This window comes from Macaca nemestrina, chromosome 2, assembly GCF_043159975.1.
Source record: "Macaca nemestrina isolate mMacNem1 chromosome 2, mMacNem.hap1, whole genome shotgun sequence".
Classification (NCBI taxonomy): domain Eukaryota; kingdom Metazoa; phylum Chordata; class Mammalia; order Primates; family Cercopithecidae; genus Macaca; species Macaca nemestrina.
The window spans coordinates 81412897-81429741 of NC_092126.1; the positions used below are offsets into that span (position 1 = coordinate 81412897).

At 36.4% G+C, this 16845-nt stretch overlaps 1 protein-coding gene across 1 annotated transcript in view; it reads left to right on the forward strand.

Annotated features, from left to right (window-relative positions):
* Positions 1–16845, forward strand: part of LOC112422917 (EGF-like and EMI domain-containing protein 1) — a 584541-nt gene that overhangs the window by 553329 nt on the left and 14367 nt on the right. The window contains exon 6 of the mRNA XM_071089982.1: positions 15927–16046. Within this exon, the coding sequence (XP_070946083.1) occupies positions 15927–16046 (120 nt within the window). The remainder of the gene's footprint in view (positions 1–15926; positions 16047–16845) is intronic.

The window sequence follows — 16845 nt, forward strand, 5'->3', positions numbered from 1 at the left end:
CAGACACCACCTCCTCAAGCTTGTCTATAAAACCCGGTGCATTTCATCACAGAACTGGAGGACCTGCTCGGGAGCACGTCTCTCTCTGCAGAAGAGAAAGCTATTCTCTTTCTTTTGCCTATTAAACATCCACTCTTTTTTTTTTTTTAATTTATTTATTATTATTATACTTTAAGTTGTAGGGTACATGTGCATAACGTGCAGGTTTGTTACATATGTATACTTGTGCCTTGTTGGTGTGCTGCACCCATCAACTTGTCATTTACATCAGGTATAACTCCCAATGCAATCCCTCCCCCCTCCCCCCTCCCCCCTCCCCATGATAGGCCCCGGTGTGTGATGTTCCCCTTCCTGAGTCCAAGTGATCTCATTGTTCAGTTCCCACCTATGAGTGAGAACATGCGGTGTTTGGTTTTCTGTTCTTGTGATAGTTTGCTAAGAATGATGGTTTCCAGCTGCATCCATGTCCCTACAAAGGACACAAACTCATCCTTTTTGATGGCTGCATAGTATTCCATGGTGTATATGTGCCACATTTTCTTAATCCAATCTGTCACTGATGGACATTTGGGTTGATTCCAAGTCTTTGCTATTGTGAATAGTGCCGCAATAAACATACGTGTTCATGTGTCTTTATAGCAGCATAATTTATAGTCCTTTGGGTATATACCCAGTAATGGGATGGCTGGGTCATATGGTACATCTAGTTCTAGATCCTTGAGGAATCGCCATACTGTTTTCCATAATGGTTGAACTAGTTTACAATCCCACCAACAGTGTAAAAGTGTTCCTATTTCTCCACATCCTCTCCAGCACCTGTTGTTTCCTGACTTTTTAATGATCGCCATTCTAACTGGTGTGAGATGGTATCTCATTGTGCTTTTGATTTGCATTTCTCTGATGGCCAGTGATGATGAGCATTTTTTCATGTGTCTGTTGGCTGTATGAATGTCTTCTTTTGAGAAATGTCTGTTCATATCCTTTGCCCACTTTTTGATGGGGTTGTTTGTTTTTTTCTTGTAAATTTGTTTGAGTTCTTTGTAGGTTCTGGATATTAGCCCTTTGTCAGATGAGTAGATTGCAAAAATTTTCTCCCATTCTGTAGGTTGCCTGTTCACTCTGATGGTGGTTTCTTTTGCTGTGCAGAAGCTCTTTAGTTTAATGAGATCCCATTTGTCAATTTTGGCTTTTGCTGCTGTTGCTTTTGGTGTTTTAGACATGAAGTCTTTGCCCATGCCTATGTCCTGAATGGTACTACCTAGGTTTTCCTCTAGGATTTTTATGGTATTAGGCCTAACATTTAAGTCTCTAATCCATCTTGAATTAATTTTCGTATAAGGAGTAAGGAAAGGATCCAGTTTCAGCTTTCTACTTACGGCTAGCCAATTTTCCCAGCACCATTTATTAAATAGGGAATCCTTTCCCCATTTCTTGTTTCTCTCAGGTTTGTCAAAGATCAGATGGCTGTAGATGTGTGGTATTATTTCTGAGGACTCTGTTCTGTTCCATTGGTCTATATCTCTGTTTTGGTACCAGTACCATGCTGTTTTGGTTACTGTAGCCTTGTAGTATAGTTTGAAGTCAGGTAGCGTGATGCCTCCAGCTTTGTTCTTTTGACTTAGGATTGTCTTGGAGATGTGGGCTCTTTTTTGGTTCCATATGAACTTTAAACCAGTTTTTTCCAATTCTGTGAAGAAACTCGTTGGTAGCTTGATGGGGATGGTATTGAATCTATAGATTAACTTGGGCAGTATGGCCATTTTCATGATATTGATTCTTCCTATCCATGAGCATGGTATGTTCTTCCATTTGTTTGTGTCCTCTTTGATTTCACTGAGCAGTAGTTTGTAGTTCTCCTTGAAGAGGTCCTTTACATCCCTTGCAAGTTGGATTCCTAGGTATTTTATTCTCTTTGAAGCAATTGTGAATGGAAGTTCATTCCTGATTTGGCTCTCTGTCTGTTACTGGTGTATAAGAATGCTTGTGATTTTTGCACATTAATTTTGTATCCTGAGACTTTGCTGAAGTTGCTTATCAGCTTAAGGAGATTTTGGGCTGAGACAATGGGGTTTTCTAAATATACAATCATGTCATCTGCAAAGAGGGACAATTTGACTTCTTCTTTTCCTAACTGAATACCCTTGATTTCTTTTTCTTGCCTAATTGCCCTAGCCAGAACTTCCAACACTATGTTGAATAGGAGTGGTGAGAGAGGGCATCCCTGTCTTGTGCCAGTTTTCAAAGGGAATTTTTCCAGTTTTTGCCCATTCAGTATGATATTGGCTGTGGGTTTGTCATAGATAGCTCTTATTATTTTGAGGTACGTTCCATCAATACCGAATTTATTGAGCATTTTTAGCATGAAGGGCTGTTGAATTTTGTCAAAAGCCTTTTCTGCATCTATTGAGATAATCATGTGGTTCTTGTCTTTGGTTCTGTTTATATGCTGGATTATGTTTATTGACTTGCGAATGTTGAACCAGCCTTGCATCCCAGGGATGAAGCTCACTTGATCATGGTGGATAAGCTTTTTGATGTGCTGCTGAATCCGGTTTGCCAGTATTTTATTGAGGATTTTTGCATCGATGTTCATCAGGGATATTGGTCTAAAATTCTCTTTTTTTGTTGTGTCTCTGCCAGGCTTTGGTATCATGATGATGTTGGCCTCATAAAATGAGTTAGGGAGGATTCCCTCTTTTTCTATTGATTGGAATAGTTTCAGAAGGAATGGTACCAACTCCTCCTTGTACCTCTGGTAGAATTCAGCTGTGAATCCATCTGGTCCTGGACTTTTTTTGGTTGGTAGGCTATTAATTATTGCCTCAATTTCAGAGCCTGCTATTGGTCTATTCAGGGATTCAACTTCTTCCTGGTTTAGTCTTGGAAGAGTGTAGGTGTCCAGGAAATTATCCATTTCTTCTAGATTTTCCAGTTTATTTGCGTAGAGGTGTTTATAGTATTCTCTGATGGTAGTTTGTATTTCTGTGGGGTCGGTGGTGATATCCCCTTTATCATTTTTAATTGCATCGATTTGATTCTTCTCTCTTTTCTTCTTTATTAGTCTTGCTAGTGGTCTGTCAATTTTGTTGATCTTTTCAAAAAACCAACTCCTGGATTCATGGATTTTTTGGAGGGTTTTTGTGTTTCTATCTCCTTCAGTTCTGCTCTGATCTTAGTTATTTCTTGCCTTCTGCTAGCTTTCGAATGTGTTTGCTCTTGCTTCTCTAGTTCTTTTAATTGCGATGTTAGAGTGTCAATTTTAGATCACACACTGCTTTCTCTTGTGCGCATTTAGTACTATAAATTTCCCTCTACACACTGCTTTAAATGTGTCCCAGAGATTCTGGTATGTTGTATCTTTATTCTCATTGGCTTCAAAGAACATCTTTATTTCTGCCTTCATTTCGTTATGTACCCAGTGGTCATTCAGGAGTAGGTTGTTCAGTTTCCATGGAGTTGAGTGGTTTTGATTGAGTTTCCTAGTCCTGAGTTCTAGTTTGATTGCACTGTGGTCTGAGAGACAGTTTGTTATAATTTCTGTTCTTGTACATTTGCTGAGGAGTGCTTTTCTTCCAATTACATGGTCAATTTTGGAGTAAGTACAATGTGGTGCTGAGAAGAATGTATATTCTGTTGATTTGGGGTGGAGAGTTCTATAGATGTCTATTAGGTCTGCTTGCTGCAGAGATGAGTTCAATTCCTGGATATCCTTGTTAACTTTCTGTCTCGTTGATCTGTCTAATGTTGACAGTGGAGTGTTGAAGTCTCCCATTATTATTGTATGGGAGTCTAAGTCTCTTTGTAAGTCTCTAAGGACTTGCTTGATGAATCTGGGTGCTCCTGTATTGGGTGCATATATATTTAGGATCGTTAGCTCTTCCTGTTGAATTGATCCCTTTACCATTATGTAATGGCCTTCTTTGTCTCTTTTGATCTTTGATGGTTTAAAGTCTGTTTTATCAGAGACTAGTATTGCAACCCCCGCTTTTTTTTGTTCTCATTTGCTTGGTAAATCTTCCTCCATCCCTTTATTTTGAGCCTATGTATGTCTCTGCATGTGAGATGGGTCTCCTGAATACAGCAGACTGATGGGTCTTGACTCTTTATCCAGTTTGCCAGTCTGTGTCTTTTAATTGGAGCATTTAGTCCATTTACATTTAAGGTTAAGATTGTTATGTGTGAACTTGATCCTGCCATTATGATATTAACTGGTTATTTTGCTCGTTAGTTGATGCAGTTTCTTCCTAGCCTCGATGGTCTTTACATTTTGGCATGTTTTTGCAATGGCTGGTACCGGTTGTTCCTTTCCATGTTTAGTGCTTCCTTCAGGGTCTCTTGTAAGGCAGGCCCGGTGGTGACAAAATCTCTAAGCATTTGCTTATCTGGAAAGGATTTTATTTCTCCTTCACTTATGAAACTTAGTTTGCCTGGATATGAAATTCTGGGTTTAAAATTCTTTTCTTTAAGAATGTTGAATATTGGCCCCCACTCTCTTCTGGCTTGTAGAGTTTCTGCCGAGAGATCTGCTGTTAGTCTGATGGGCTTCCCTTTGTTGGTAACCCAACCTTTCTCTCTGGCTGCCCTTAAGTTTTTTTCCTTCATTTCAACTTTGGTGAATCTGGCAATTATGTGTCTTGGAGTTGCTCTTCTCGAGGAGTATCTTTGTGGCGTTCTCTGTATTTCCTGGATTTGAATGTTGGCCTGCCCTACTAGGTTGGGGAAGTTCTCCTGGATGATATCCTGAAGAGTGTTTTCCAACTTGGTTCCATTTTCCCCCTCACTTTCAGGCACCCCAATCAGACGTAGATTTGGTCTTTTTACATAATCCCATACTTCTTGCAGGCTTTGTTCATTTCTTTTTCTTCTTTTTTCTTTTGGTTTCTCTTCTCGCTTCATTTCATTCATTTGATCCTCAATCGCTGATACTCTTTCTTCCAGTTGATCGAGTTGGTTACTGAAGCTTGTGCATTTGTCACGTATTTCTCGTGTCATGGTTTTGATCTCTTTCATTTCGTTTATGACCTTCTCTGCATTGATTACTCTAGCCATCAATTCTTCCACTTTTTTTTCAAGATTTTTAGTTTCTTTGCGCTGGGTACGTAATTCCTCCTTTAGCTCTGAGAAATTTGATGGACTGAAGCCTTCTTCTCCCATCTCGTCAAAGTCATTTTCCGTCCAGCTTTGATGCGTTGCTGGCGATGAGCTGCGCTCCTTTGCCAGGGGAGATGTGCTCTTATTTTTTGAATTTCCAGCTTTTCTGCCCTGCTTTTTCCCCATCTTTGTGGTTTTATCTGCCTCTGGTCTTTGATGATGGTGATGTACTGATGTGGTTTTGGTGTAGGTGTCCTTCCTGTTTGATAGTTTTCCTTCTAACAGTCAGGACCCTCAGCTGTAGGTCTGTTGGAGATTGCTTGAGGTCCACTCCAGACCCTGTTTGCCTAGGTATCAGCAGCAGAGGCTGCAGAAGATAGAATATTTCTGAACAGCGAGTGTACCTGTCTGATTCTTGCTTTGGAAGCTTCCTCTCAGGGGTGTACTCCACCCTGTGAGGTGTGGGGTGTCAGACTGCCCCTAGTGGGGGATGTCTCCCAGTTAGGCTGCTCAGGGGTCAGGGACCCACTTGAGCAGGGAGTCTGTCCCTTCTCAGATCTCAGCCTCCATGTTGGGAGATCCACTGCTCTCTTCAAAGCTGTCAGAGTCGTTTGTGTCTGCAGAGTTTTCTGCTGCGATTGTTATTGTTTACTGTTCCCTGTCCCCAGAGGTGGAGTCTACAGAGACAGGCAGGTTTCCTTGAGCTGCTGTGAGCTCCACCCAGTTCGAGCTTCCCAGCAGCTTTGTTTACCTACTTAAGCCTCAACAATGGCGGGCGCCCCTCCCCCAGCCTCACTGCTGCCTTGCCGGTAGATCACAGACTGCTGTGCTAGCAATGAGGGAGGCTCCGTGGGTGTGGGACCCTCCCAGCCAGGTGTGGGATATGATCTCCTGGTGTGCCTGTTTGCTTAAAGTGCAGTATTGGGGTGGGAGTTACCCGATTTTCCAGGTGTTGTGTGTCTCAGTTCCCCTGGCTAGGAAAAGGGATTCCCTTCCCCGTTGCGCTTCCCAGGTGAGGCAATGCCTCGCCCTGCTTCAGCTCTCGCTGGTAGCTGGTCGGGCTGCAGCAGCTGACCAGCACCGATCGTCCGGCACTCCCCAGTGAGATGAACCCAGTACCTCAGTTGAAAATGCAGAAATCACCGGTCTTCTGTGTCGCTCGCGCTGGGAGTTGGAGACTGGAGCTGTTCCTATTCGGCCATCTTCTAAACTGCCACTCTTAAACTCACTTCTTGTCCTAGATTTCCCTGGCATGAGACAACGAACCTTAAGTATTTACCCCAGACAATGATGCTGCTTCAAGAACAGACCAAAAAGTAGAAAACAAAAAACAAAAAACAAAAAAAAACCAGAACAGAATATTCAGAGAGTGTGTGACAACTATAAAAGGTATAACATAAACATAAACAGAACACTAGAAGGAGAAAAAAAGTGAAATAAATGGAGAAATATTTAAAACAATAATGCTTTACATTTTTTTTCCAAATTAATGTGGGATACCAAATCACAGATCCAGAAGGCTAAGGGAAAATGAATCAGGATAAGTGCTAAAATGAAATATAAAAGAAAAATTCTGAAAGAAGTGAGAGGAAAAAAATCACCTTATTTCTAGAGGAACAAAGGTAAGAATTATATCCAACTTCTCCTCTGAAACCAGGCAAGCAAGAGGAGAGTAGGGTAAAATTTTTCATGTCTTGAGAGGAAAAAAAAAAAAAATCTCACCAACCTAGAATTCTGTACTCTGTGAAATTATGCTACAAAAGTGAAGGAGAAAAAAACACTTTCTCAGATAAAGAAAAATTACAGTGGTTTATTGCTACTAGACCTGCTTTGCAAGAAAAGGATAGGGAAGGAAAGTAATATAGCTCAAAAACTTGGATCATCATAAAGAAAGAAATAACATTGGAAAATAATAACTAACAGTAAAATAAAAACATTTATTTTTCTTATTCTTAAAGATAATAGTTTGTTCAAAATAATAGCAATAGTGTATTCACTTACGTATGCTAATATGTGTATAGATTTTTTACATGCTTATATATAATTGGAATGAATCACAGCAATTATACAAGTAATGGAAAGGAAATATCAAGATTATTTTGTTATTATAGGGTACTCATACTACCTGTGAAGCAGAATAGTGTTATTCGAAAGTGGACTTGGATTTGGTGTAAATGTATATTGCAAACTAGGGCAACCACTAAAAAGTGTAAAAAGAAAGAAGCAAAACTGATATGCTCAGAAAGAAGAGAAAATGGAACATAAAATGCTCAATGAACCACAAAAGGCAAAGAGCAGAAAACAAACATAGGAACAAAGAACAAAGGCAGCAAAAGGAAATAGCAACAAATATGACAAACATTAATTCAAGTATACAAATAATCACTTGGAACATCCATAGTCTAACACAACTTAATATATTTACACAGTTGGATATTAAAATAACACATCTTATTAGAACGTGTGGGATATAGCAAAAGCAGTGCTTAGGGAGATATTTATAGCATTGAATGCATATATAAGAAAAAAGGAAAGATCTAAACTCAAACATCTAAGTTTCCACTTTCGAAAACTTGAAAAAAAAGAGCAAATTAAATCCAAAGTAAGCAGAAAAATAGAATTAAAAAGTTAGAGGAGTCATTAATGAAATTCAAAACATAAAATCAATAGAAAAAAACAATGTAACCAAAAGCTGGTTCTTGAAAAGATCAATAAAATCGCTAAGCTGTAGTCAAGATAGCTAAAAACAAAGAGAGAAGACATCAATTACTATTATCAAAAAAGAATAGGGAATATCACTATATATTGCATGAACATTAAAAGGATAATTAAAGAATACTACGAACACACCAGGCGCAGTGGCTGATGCCTGTAATCCCAGCACTTTGAGAGGCCAACGCAAGCAGATCACAAGGTCAGGAGATCAAGACCATCCTGGCTAACACAGTGAAACCCCGTCTCTACTAAAAATACTATATATATGTGTATGTATATATATATACACATACATATACACACACACACACACACACACACACACATATATATGTAAGTTGGGCGTGGTGGCGGGCGCCTGTAGTCCCAGCTACTCAAGAGGCTGAGGCAGGAGAATGGCGTGAACCCAGGAGGTGGAGCTTGCAGTGAGCCGAGATCGCGCCACTGCACTCCAACCTGGGTGACAGAGTGAGACTCCGTGTCAAAAAAAAAAAAAAAAAAAAAAAGAGTACTATGAACAACTTTATATGCACAAATTTGCTAACTAACATTAAATGAACTAATTCCTTGAAAGACATAGTTTGCCAAAACTCACACAAGAAGAAACAGACAATCTGAATAGTCCCAGGTCTAGCAAAAAATTGAATCAATTAATAACCTTCCAAAACAGAAAGCAGCAGGCCAGATGTGTTCTGGTGAATTCTACCAAACATTTAAAGAAGAAATTATACAAATTATCTTTAATATTTTTAGAAGTCATTAGCAGAATGAATACAGCCTAATTCTTCCAATAAGACCAGCATTACCCTAACAACAATACCAGATAGTTATTACAAGAAAACTAAAGAGCAAACCAATATCTTTCATAAACACAAATGCAAAAATCCTCAACAAAGTATTAGTAAATAAAATCCAACAATATATAAAAAATTATATGCCACAATCAAGTGGGATTTATTCCATGTAGGCAAGACAGGTTCATATCTGAAAATAAATTATTGCAATACATCACATTGACAGACTAAAAAAGAAAAATCACATGATCATATCAATAGACTGGGGGAAAGCATTTGACAAAACCAGCATGATGAAAACTCTCAGTCAACTAGGAATAAAGGAAAACTTTGTCAACTTGATGAAAACAATCTACAAAAATCTTACAGCTAACATCATACTTAATGGTAAGAAACTGTAAACTTTCTCACTAATATCAAAAACAAACCAAGGATCCCGTCTCACCACTTCTTTGCAATGTTGTGCTGGAATTCCTAGCCGATGCAATAAAATATGAAAGGGAGATAAAAAGTATACAGATTGGAAAGTAAGAAATAAAATTGTCTTCTTTCACAGATGGTATGATCATCAATGTTGAAAATTCAAAATAACAATAAAAAACTCTCCTGGAACTAATAAGTGATTATACTAAGATTGCAGAATATATATGAAGAATAAGCTTAATAAATTGTTTTCCTATATATAGCAATGAATAAGTGAAATTTTAATTTAACAGTATAATACCAAATCTACATGCAGAAAACTACAAAACTGATGAACATCAAAGAACTAAGTAATTAAATATTTTATGTTCATGAATAGAAAGACTCAAAATAGTCAAGATGTTAGTTCTTCCCAATGTGATGAAGACCCAATGCAATTTCAATAAAAATTCCAGGAAATTATTTTGTGGATATTGAAAAACTAATTCTAAATTGTAAATAGAAAGGGAAAAGACCCCAAATACCCAATGTAATATTGAAGGAGAAAAACAAAATTGGAGGACTGACAAGACCCAACTTAAAGACTTACAATAAAGCTATAGTATTTTAGATAACCTGGTACTGGTAAAAGAATAGCTCAGTGAAGCAGAGCAGGGAGTCCAGACACAGACCCACACAAAGACATCAACTGACCTTTGACAAATGAGCAAAGGCAATACAATGAAGAAAATATAGTCTTTTCAACAAATAAGGTTCAAACAAGTAGACATTCACATGCAAATAATAATAATAAAAGACAGATAAAATAAGAGATGTAGACCTTACACTCTTCACAAAAATTAACTCAAAATAGATCATGGATCTAAATGTAAAATGCAAAACTATAAAACTCCTTGAAGAAAACACAGGAGAAAATCTAAATTGCCTTGGCTTTGGCGATCACATTTTAGATACAACAAAACATCTTCCATGAGAGAAATAATTGATAAGCTAAACCGTATTAAAATTGAAATTTTCTGCTCTACAAAAGGCAATGTTAAGAGAATGAGAAGATAAGCTAATACTAAAGTAAAATATTTACAAAATACTTATCTGATTAAAAAGCTGTTACCTAAAATATACAAAGAACACTTGAAAGTCAATGATAAGCAAATAACCCAATTAAAAATGTTATTTAAGGATCTTAAGAAGCACCCCACCAAAGAATATACACAGATGAAAAATGAGCATATAAAAAGATACTTCACATCATATCATTTGGGAGACACAAATTAAAACAATGAAATACCACTACACACTTGTTAGAATGGCCAAATTTCAAAACAGTGATTATATCAATTGCTGATGAGGATGTGGAGCTACTGGAACTCTTATTCATGGCTGGTGGGAATGCAAAATAATATAGGCACTTTGAAAAACAATTTGAAAACAATTTGAAAAAAAATTACAAAACTAAACATACTCCTACCATATGATCCAGCAACAATCATCCAGTAATAATGCTCCTTAGTATCCAATCAAAGGAGCTGAAAACTTACATCCACAGAAAAATATGCACATAGATGTTTAATGCCGCTTTACTCATAATTGCCAAAACTTGGAGGCAATCGCATGTCCTTCAATAGGTGATTATATCAATGAACCGTGGTACATCCAAACAATGGAATATTATACAACCCTAAAAAGAAATGAGCTGCAAGCTATAAAAACCATGGAGGAATCTTAAATGAATATTACTAAGTGACAGAAGCCAATCTGAAAAGGCTATATATCACGTGATTCCAACTATACTGTATTCTGGAAAAGGCAAAACTGTAGAGATATTAAAAAGATCAGTGATTGGCAAGGGTTGGAACAGAGAGGCAGAACAGAGAATTTTCAGAATAATGAAAATACTCTGTATGATATTATGATGGTGGATACATTGCATTATATATTTATCCCAACCCAAAGAATGTTCAACACCAAGAGTGAACCCTGATGTAAACTACGGACTTTGGGTGACCATAATGCATCAATGTAGGTTCATCAGTTATAACAAATGTACCATACTGGTGGGTAATGTTGATAATAAGGAAGATTATGTATGTGTGTATCTATGTGTGACAAGAGGGGTTGTATGGGAAATATCTGTACCTTCCTCACAATTTTGCTGCAAAACTAAAAGTGCTCTAAAAAAAAAAAACCTAAGAAAAGTAACTTGCACACTTTAAAATAAGCAATGAGTCAAAGAAAAAATCATGAAAAAATTAGACAATACTTATGAAATGTAGCTATACAGTGATAAAGGGAAATTATAGCTGCCAATGCCTGTAGTAAAAAAAAAAAAGATTCTACGTCAATCAATTCACTTCCCACCTTAAGCAAGATCAAACTAAACCTAAAACAAGTAGAAGGATAGCAATAATAAAGATTAGTATAGATATATAATAATAAAGTAAAAAACAGACAAACAACAGAGAAAATCAATGATAGCAAAATTACATTCTTTGAAAAGGTCAATAAAATGACAAAACCTCAAGTTAGATGTATGTTTAAAAACTGGGAAGATTCAAATTACTGAAATCAAAAATGAAAGAAAGGACCTCTTTACTGACCCTACAGAATAAAAAAGAGGAAAAGGGAATCCTTTGAGCAATTGTAGGATAACAAATTAGATAACAGATGAACAAATTACTAGAATGACATGAATTACTGAAACTACCTTCTCAAGAAATAGAAAATCTGAGAAGTTAGTTTCTCAAATTAGACATATCATAAGTAGAGATTGGATTAGTTATTTTAAAACTTCCCACAAAGAAAAACCCAGGCCCAAATTGTTTTAGTGAATTATATCAAATTTTTAAAGAAAAATTCATATAAAGTGTTCACAATTTCTCCAAAATATAGAAGAGAGACCACTTCCTACCTCATTCCATTAGGCCAAAGTTGCCATGATACAAAATAATATGAAGATAACACAAGAAAAAAAAAAAACTACAGGATAATATTTCTTATAAGTATAGATGTAAAGATCTTCTACAAAATACTAGGAAACTAAATCTAACAACATATGCAAAGGATTAATTATACACTACGGTCAGGTGGATTTTATCTCAGGAAAACAGGTTGATTCAACATCCAAAAACAATGTAATACACCATGTCAATAGAATAAAGGACAAAAACCACATGATCATCTCAATAGACACAGAAAAAAGCACTTGAAAAAATCCAACAACCTTTCACAATAAGATCGCTGAACAAACTAGAAATATAAAAGAACTTCCTCACCTGGTAAGGGGAATCTACTAAAAACCCACAGCTCAAATCACACTTAATTGTGAAATAGTCAAAGCTTTCCCCCTAAAATCAAGAATAAGACAGGATGTCTGTTCACATCACTTCTATTCAACCTTGTACTAGAGGTTCCAGGCAGAGCAATGAGATAAGAAAATAAAAAGCATGTAGCTGAGCAGGGTGGCCATGGCTGTAATCCCAGCAATTTGGGAGGCCAAAGTAGGCGGATCACTTGAGACCAGGAGTTCGAGACCAGCCTGGGCAACATGAAGAAAACTCGTCTCTACAAAAAATACAAAAATTATCTGGGCATGGTGACACATGTCTGTAGTCCCAGCTTGTCAGGAGGCTGAGGTGGAAGGATTGCTGGAGCCCTGAAGATCGAGGCTGCAGTGAGCCATGATCGCACCACTGAACTTCAGCCTAGGCAAGAGAATGAGACCCTGTGTCAAAATAAACAAATAAATAAACAAACAGCAGGCATCACTATTGAAAGAAATGTAAAATATCTATTTGCAGATGACATGATTTTGTGTGTAGAAAATTCTTAAAAATACGCTTTTAAAAACTATTAGAACTAATAAAAATCAACAAATGTGCATGATACAAGATCAACACATAAAAATATATTTTCATATACTAGCATAAAACATGCAGAAGTGAAATTAAGGAACAATTCCATTTAAAACAGCATCAAAAAGAAAAAAAATGCATAAGAACAAATTTAATGAGAGCAAAAGTGATATACTGAAAACTGGGAAACATTGCTGAAATAAAAATCTAAACAAATGGAATGATATCTCATGTCCATAGATCAGACATCCTATTGTTTAAATGACAATGCTCCCCATATTAATCTACAGATTCAACTCAATCCCTCTCTATCAAAAAAAACAAGGAGTAGAACAATGTATATTGTTCTGTATTATTTATATTTCCATAAAGAATGTCTAGAAACATTCACAAGAAACTAATGAAAGCATTTATATATCATAATGGTTGGGTTGAAACTGGATAAATGTGGGGCAGGGTAACTATATATATTGTTTTTCTTTTTATACCTTGTATTATTTTTTTAAAGTATGGGAAGAGGAGCAGGAGTGGAAATTATCTTACCCCACTCTAGCAGTGTGTAAGATAGACAAGCCTGGATTCATAGAATCATACCAGAATGACTGACAAATAAGCAATGTATGGAGGTAGTCCTCATATAGGATGTGTGGCCACCCATTACTTTGAACTTTTAGAGAATATTACTAACATCCATTGAAACAGGAACAAGTAAAGGGGAGAAAGGCCAGCTTACTTAATACCAATGGGATTTTAATTTCTTTATTACTATCCCCACAGGAGCTGTAGCGAGGGCCCTCCCACATCTCTCCAGTCTTCCTTCTCCTCACACTATCAACTCTTATCCAAAGTCAGAGGGAACCTAGAGAAGGTAGTAGGTTTTACCTATGAATGATCCTGCTGTGCAAAGGAGAAAAGGTAGGGAAAGAAGGGGCAAAAGAGCAGAGGAGTCTGCAGGAGTTCCTGCTGATTCTTTACTTAACTTGGGTACCACAGGGCAGGAGATAAACTTTGGAGAAGAGTGCAATTAAGCTAACTCCACTTTGGCTTTTATCTACATTTAATTTGTTCACATTTGAGGGTTCAGATCCAAAATGAAAAAGGATTTTATGGATGAATGATATTTCATTGTATATGTAAACCACATTTTCTTTGTCTGTTTATCCACTGATAGACACTTAGTTTGATTCCATATCTTGGCTGTTGTGAATAGTGCTATAATAAAGGTGGGAGTACTGGTACCTCTTCAACGTACTGATTTCCTTTTTATGAATATATATACCCAGCAGTGGGACTGCTGGATCATATGGCAGTTCTATTTTCAGTTTATTGAGGAACTTCCACACTGTTTTCTACAGTTACTGTCCTACTTTAGATTCCTCTCAACAGTGTAGTGGCATTCCCCCATCTCCACATCCTCACTAGCATTTGTTACTTTTTGTCTTTTTGATAACAGCCATTCTAACTGGGGTAGGTAATACCTTCTAGTGATTTTCATTTGTATTTCCCCGATGATCAGTGAAATTGAATAGTTTTTCATATACTTCTTGGCCATTTGTATATCTTCTTTTGAGAAATGTCCATTCAGGCCTTTTGCCCATTTTTAATTGCATTGATTTTTTGTTTTTTTGCTATTGATTTTTTAGTTCCTTACATATCCTGGTTATTCATCTCTTGTCAGATCGATAGATTGTAAGTATTTTCTCACATTCTGTAGGTTGTCTTTTCACTTTATTAATTGTTTTCTTTGCGGTGCCAAAGTTTTTTAGCTTATTGTAATTCTGTTTGTCTATTTTTGTTTTGTTGTCTGTGCTTTTGAGGTCTTTGAGGTCTTACCCCCCAAAATCTTTGCTCAGACCAACGTCCTGTAGCATTCTCCTAGTGTTTTAGTAGTTTCATAGTTTCAAGTCTTATAATGAAGTCTTTAACCCATTGTTAGTTGATTTTTGCGTGTGGTAGAAGATAAAGATCCAGTTTCGTTTTTCTGCATATGAATATCCAGTTTATCCAGCACCATTTATTAAAGAGACTGTCCTTTCCCCCAATGCGTATTCGTGGTATCTGTGTCAAAAACAACTGAGTGTAAGTGTGGGGATTTATTTCTGGATTTTCTATTCTGTTCCATTCATCTAGGTGTCTGTTTTATGCCAATATCATGCTGTTTGGGTTATTTTAGCTGTGTAGTATAATTTGAAATCAGAGAGTGTGATGCTTCCAGCTTTCTTCTTTTCGATCAGGATTATTTTAGCTATTCAGAGACATTTGTGGTTCCATATATATTTTATGATTATTTTTTCTATTTCTGTTAAGAATGTCATTGGAATCAAGCTTGGGCTTGTATAGAGATTTTAACAATATTAAGTCTCTCAACCCATGGGCATGAGATAACTTTCCACCTTATCATTTGCAGTATGATGCGTGGAACTGGAGGCCATTATGTTAAGTGAAATAAGCCAGGCTCACAACAACAGACATCATATCTTATGTGGGAGCTATAAAAGGGGGTCTCATGGAGGTAGAGAGTAGACTGGGAAGGGAAGAGGGGTGGGGAGATGAAGAGAAGTTGGTTATGGAATAGAAAGACATGGTTGGATAGAAGGAATATGCTCTAGTGTACAAGAGTACAGTAGGGAAATTATAGTTAACAATAATTTATTGTATATTTAAAAATAGCTAGAAGAAAAGAGCTTTAATATTCCCAAAACAAATAAAATATAAATGTTTTGAGGTGAGGGATATCCCAATTACCTTGATTTGATCATTATTCATTGTATACAGTTTTCAAAATATCACATGTACCCCCAAAATATGTAAAACTGTTATATACAATTAAATAACAAAAATAGAAACAACAGCTGTACAAACATTTTTTAAAGGCTTTCTTTAAATGAGTTTCACATGAAAGTAGGAAAGGACTCTCTGGAGTCCTTACCATCTTTATGTGAGAAACACATTGGTCCCAGTGCTCTCTTTACTTTTCTTAGTCCATCCTTTCACTCTGTACATCTTTCTGAGCTCAATGAATTATACATTATCGTTGCTTAATTGCTTTCAGAGATGGACCCCTGCACAGGTGGGAATGGATGTGTTCACATATGTCAGAGTGAGAATGGCACGGCCAGGTGTGCCTGCCATGCAGGGTACCAGCTGTCTGAAGACAAAAACATTTGTGAAGGTAGGAAACTGAAACTGATGACTTAATTGTGTAATTGTTTGAAATTTTGTGGTAATTCAGTTTTGAATAGTCAGAACAGCTAGGAAAAAAGGTGTTTTCATTTATTCTTAAAAAGGAACATTTAAATTCTTATTTGATCATTTGAAAGCTATTTTTATACCATCAAACTTCAGTGAAATTCTTAGTAACATTTTATAAAATGACATAGGATAGTTCCAGACTTAATACTTTTTGTTTCTCATTCTGAAGTGAATTCCAGAATTAATATTTCAAAATCTTCTATAACCACACATGAAGCTTTTTATTATAGGCTACAGAAGGTGGGGATAACCTTTGAAAAGCAAGTATATGCAGATAAGTGTTTTCAGAAGTCAGGAATAATTAAAACAAAAAGGAAGGAACTCTATAAATACAAAATTACACATTTCTCTTTCCTAGAAATAGCAAAACAGACATACTTTAATTCAAAGATAAAAGTGATAAATTCTTCCCTCACAAGAACTGATAAATTAACTCATTTCTCTGGGGCAGTCTTTGTTTTAATAACTTTTGAGAAATCACTTTTTTATCATGATATTTTCATGAAATGAGAAACCATTAATTTGGAGTAATTACAAAAGTAATTATGACTTATGGGACTGATAAAAACTATGAAAAACAATTAGTAATGGAAATTTGTGTTTTCATTTTTTCTTTAGGTCAAAATTAAGATGATAATTTCTGTGGCTTTTTTAAACACACTTTTCTAACAGAGAACATTTCTGCTTTGGTCCTCTGTTTCCACAGCACCTATCTAGCT